Here is a 5387-nt window from a genome sequence, read left to right as displayed (position 1 = left end):
CCTCTCCCCCCCTCTCTCTCTCTCTCGTCAAGCCTCTGTCTTCGAGCCCCCTTCTCTCTGTCCGAGCTCACTTTCCTTCTCCATCGCCGTTACTTTCCTTCCTTCCTCGACGCCGTAAGCAAAGCTGCTGATTTTGTTAATTTTACTGTTCTGAGTTGCTGATTTTTCTGTATTTGTTCATTTTTGCTTATTTTGTTAAATTTTGATGGATGATGGTTATGGGTTTTTTTTTGTTAAATTTTCTAAAATAATTTTGTCATTATGTTGTTGCTGATTTTTTGGAATAGTGTTTGTCGCTGATTTTCTGGAATAATGTTGTTGCTGTTTTGTTAAATTTTGTGATGATTATGATTTGTTGCTGTTTCTGAAATAATATTGGAACCTTTACTGGTGATTATGATTTATGATGATGATATTATGATAAGTGTCTTCGTTTAGATGAAAATTTATTTGTTAATGTTTTTTTGTGGTAAAATATTATGTGCTGTCATTTACGTATGTTTTTATTTTCTTTTAGTTATAAATTATATATTAAATTTTTAATAATTTTATCTTATATTTAATTAAGTCGGCTGAATTTTGGTTGAATTTTGGTTGAATTCATTAAATTATTGAACCAATCATTCTATTTGATTATTGACTGGGTCGACTTTTGCAACCTTGGTTTAGAATTTATTTGGGTAAGCTTTTAAAAAAAAAGATTTTTTTTTTTCGAGTTATCTTTTTTTAAAGGTCTTATAGAAAAATAAAAATAATTTTATGTTTGAGTATCTCATACAAAAAGATATTTTTATTTATCAATTATGTTTAAGTATAATAATATAAAAATATTTTTTTGTTTATTTATTACATAAAAATATTTTTTTTTAAAAAAAAAATTTAAATTATAAATTACAATTTTTTAAAAAAGATATTTTTATTTTTTAAATATTTTTATTTTTACTATTAAAAATTTGTTAAACACACTTAAAAAATAAAAAAAGATATTTTTTATTAAAAAAAAGATTTTTTTATCAAGATATTGCCCCAAACAAGCCCTTAAATAGCTATCGCGTTTGCAATTAAAAAATCAAAAATCAAATACCAAGTACCCAATAGCGGTGCCCTACCCTCCACCTCTTCCGCCACCTTCCACTGTTTAGGTAAACCATAACCACCCCTGCGCTCTTCTTTGCTTATTTTGGAGCTTCGCGTGTGAAGTTATAATATTTTCTTGTTTTGTTATAGCTAGATAATCATAGCCTGGTTGTTGTTGTTGTTCTTCTTCTTCCCTATGTTTGTGAATGGATTATTTTTCATTTGAACTTTATGTATATGAAATATGAATATCTGGTGGTTGGTGCTTAGTAGTAGGTTTAATTTGTGAATGTTCCAGCTGCTATTCAATACAAGCTTGTTGATCTTGTTGGATTGGTTTGGTCTCTAGTTAAAGTAGCTGATATGAAATAAAATCATCAATAGTTGTTGTTGTTCTAGTGTTAGAGTTGAAGCTCTTGGATACTAGGACTTGTGATCATCAACGTTAACAAAAGAAAAAGGGAAGGGAAGAAAGAAAGGGCTTCTACTATATGTTTTTGGATTACATTTAGGTGCATATTGCTATTATTTATTGCTTTATTTTTCATTTGAACCTAACTAGATATTATTGCTGCAGATTCTTAGCTGCAGTTGGGCAAAGATTTTTCTCATCTCTGTCATGGCAACTAGTAAGTGATGAGTCATTACATTTTCACTTGTCTTTAGTCGTTCATTTTGTATATAGTTTGATCATATCAGTTACCGCTTTGATCATCAACACATTATTTTAGGGTCAACTTTAATGGGAAATTATGTGTTTATCTTAGATATGACATTGTACTTGATGGATATTGATTTCCTGCAGGACTTCAGTTTGAGAATAATTGTGAAGTTGGAGTCTTCTCGAAACTTACCAATGCCTACTGTTTGGTTGCCATTGGGGGTTCTGAAAATTTCTACAGGTTCCATTCTTTATGGCTTAGTGAAAATATACATACTTCCCCGGTGGATTCAAGTTATTTTTGAGCTTGTTGAAATTGTAAAAGTGGATCTCTTGATGAATAAATTGATGTGTCTTTTCATGCAGTGCCTTTGAGGCTGAGTTAGCAGATGTTATCCCTGTTGTCAAAACCTCCATTGGTGGAACTCGTATCATTGGTCGTCTTTGTGTTGGTAAAGTTTTTCTCTTGGCTTGTCAAATCTCAATTGATATCAATCTTTAAATTGTGAAGGCTTGAACTATCGAAATACTGATAAGAGATGACTACATTTTTTCCCCTTCTAGAAAAACAAGCAAGAGATGGTTACCTTAGTTTCTTCTATTAATTGATTATTGCATTTTAGACCTCTTATTAACTGGACTTTCTTTTGGTGTGCAGGAAACAAGAATGGTCTTCTCTTGCCGCATACCACAACAGACCAAGGTTTTTCTTAATTTCTGATTTTCTGATTAATATGTTTCATGTTAATTTTATTCTTAGTGTATTTGATTCCAATGCCATGGTTGCATGTTAATTTGTATCCTGGGTGCATGTTGATTTGTATCCTTAGTGTTGTTAGATGCGATTTGGTTGTTGTGTTGTATCTTGTCAAAACATCTTGTTGATTGGTGCTTGGTGCTACACCCTCTTTCAAGAGGAGAAATTAAAATTCACCATACCTATTTTTATCACTAAAGTAATCTGTGTTCTTTTTCGATAGTGTTGTCAAACTAAGGTGGCATTTATTTTTCGGAACTGTAGATGGTTGGAGATTATCTTTTAACGGAAAACAAAAAGCTGTATACAAGTTTCTACTAACTAGTGATTTTGGTTATCTTGCATGTTACATATCTCCATGTTTTGCAGTGTGGGAGTTGATTATAAGTTAATTCTCTAGTGTACAATTTTGGTATGTCCTGATGTCTCGTAGATCCATGGTTTCCGAAATTGATTTTTGGAAACAATCAAACAATATTGTAGTGATTTAAGTGCATAACCCTCACATAAAACTATTAATTTTCCACCACTCTAACAGTCTCATGTGAGGGATTATGCTCCTGAACCACTACCACATTATCCAAAGGCACTTTTTAGAATGTTGTTTAGCATTTGAGCAGTGATGTGTTGAGTTCTGTTTTGTTAGCACAGGTAAGATAGTTATCAATTACCCATATCATAAGAACTATTTCTAAGATTTCTCAATAGTTGTAAGTGAACAACAAAAGCAATACCAAACAAGCTGCCAAATTACAGGCTACCTATCTTGTTGATTCCAAGCATCTGGAATTGTTATAAACATTGTTTCCAAAATTATTCTTGATGTTTGCCGTGGTTGTATCAGTTTACTTGTCTTGGATTGTTTCTTAGTAGCATTTTCCTCATATATGGCATATCCATTGTTCAAGTATGCTCGTCATGATATTGTACTGACTCATCGTACTTGATCGTTTTTGCCACGGCTGTTGCTGAAGAACTTCAACATTTGAGGAATAGTTTACCCGATCAAGTTGTTGTTCAACGCGTAGATGAAAGATTGTCGGCTCTGGGAAATTGTATAGCATGTAATGACCATGTTGCCCTCGCACACACCGATCTCGACAAGGTAGATTGTCTTGTTATAGATTGTAGCTTTTTCTCTCTCCTATCTATGCTAATCCTTGATACATATTTAAGATTGTATAGACACTTCTTCACATGATTTTACAATGCTTTAGTATTTACGTTGAAATTGGTGTTCAGGAAACTGAGGAGTTAATTGCAGATGTTCTTGGAGTAGAAGTTTTCAGGCAAACTATCGCGGGCAACATTCTTGTTGGCAGTTACTGCGCCTTATCAAACAGGGGTGGTTTGGTAAGCACAAGATGTTCTCTTCAAAATTGTAACTTAGATATGTGTACAACATTGCTATATATGAATATGACCGTACCCTTGGTTCAGGTTCACCCACATACTTCAATTGAAGACTTGGATGAGCTTTCGACCCTTCTTCAGGTGCCCTTGGTGGCTGGGACTGTCAACCGTGGCAGTGAAGTAATAGCAGCCGGCATGACAGTAAATGACTGGACAGCATTTTGCGGGTCAGATACGACGGCAACGGAACTGTCCGTGATTGAGAGTGTTTTCAAGCTGAGAGAAGCACAGCCCAATGCAATTGCGAATGAGATGAGGAAATCTCTCATTGATAGTTATGTATGAGTGATAAAACTGTAGCCACTTTGCATACCGTAGTGTTCTGCTTATTTTGTGCTAAGGTATTAAAGTTTTGGTGATAGCTTTTGTGATATTTTTCTATTTTTCCTTTTGTGGAACAACTTGGTCATAGTGTGTCGTCTAAATTATAAACACTTAATTCAATCAAGAATTTTGGCTTTAATTAATTGTATGTGTCATGCTCTATTTTGTTATTTTATTGAGTTTGCGGTGATCCATGAATCTATAGCTACCGGTGCATGACTGCGTGCACTTGCGTTACATGGGCTTGATATATATATAAGTAAAGGTTATCACCACGCGTGTATATTTTGTATTTTATTTAGTAGTATCTTTTTATTTTTCAAATTAACATAAAATAAGAATTAGGGTTAAAAAATGGTCCATTACCAGTTTACCACTATAACTTGTAACGTTTTTAAGATTTGGGAGAGGCATTGAAGTCATTTATCATAACCAAACTCATTTACTAGCTATCATATTGATTCATATAAATTTTTATAAATTTACGAAGATTATTTACACAAATTTGATAGTCACACACACATAATTTGGTTCAATAGAATTTCTTTTGTAATAATCTACTCTATTGCTATTAATGTAAAGAAAAAGTTGGACAACTCTTAGTTCTTGAAACTAGGAATGCTTCAAGGTATAGAGAGGGCGTTCCTAAAAAATTTGAGGTTAATACACCATTAGTGAAAGAGGTAGATGTATTAAGTACCCATTGTTGTGAAGGAAAAATAGAGTATCGCTTTCTTGTTCTTGAAGTTGGAATTGCTTTGAAATCATTAAATCACTTGGCCAGTATCTTTAAAGATTAAGAGTATACCATCTCGATGAAGAGCCTGTAAATTTATTAAGGTTTAACAACATTGCATTAATTATTCTTTCAATCCTGCTACTTCTACACCCTTTATAATAAAGTGTTTTGACACTAATATTTTCTTCATAACCAAATATGCATTCTCTTTATTTTGTTAAAAAAATTTATTTAAATACACAATCAATTAACAACTGTATATGAGTATCAAGAGTGTTTAGATATAACTAGTATTTTTCTTATTTTTAAAGTATCAAGAGTGTTTAGATATAACTAGTATTTTTCTTATTTTTAAAGAGTAAGTTATCATAATTTTTTTCCTCATCTTTGTTATTATAATTGTGTAAGAGGGATAA

At 32.4% G+C, this 5387-nt stretch overlaps 1 protein-coding gene across 1 annotated transcript in view; it reads left to right on the top strand.

The window, feature by feature from the left end:
• The window catches only part of LOC107618548 (eukaryotic translation initiation factor 6-2), a gene marked incomplete in the record, with an annotated part of 4756 nt that extends 381 nt beyond the window's left edge, over window positions 1–4375 (top strand). Inside the window, 8 exon segments of the mRNA XM_016320636.2 lie at window positions 1–114; window positions 1655–1706; window positions 1883–1979; window positions 2105–2190; window positions 2397–2441; window positions 3470–3600; window positions 3738–3848; window positions 3936–4375. Coding sequence (XP_016176122.1) covers window positions 1697–1706; window positions 1883–1979; window positions 2105–2190; window positions 2397–2441; window positions 3470–3600; window positions 3738–3848; window positions 3936–4193 — 738 coding nt within the window.

This window comes from Arachis ipaensis, chromosome B09 (assembly GCF_000816755.2).
Source record: "Arachis ipaensis cultivar K30076 chromosome B09, Araip1.1, whole genome shotgun sequence".
In the NCBI taxonomy this organism is placed as follows: domain Eukaryota; kingdom Viridiplantae; phylum Streptophyta; class Magnoliopsida; order Fabales; family Fabaceae; genus Arachis; species Arachis ipaensis.
Note: the sequence above shows the minus strand (reverse complement) of the source record. Positions and strands in the feature narration are given on the sequence as shown.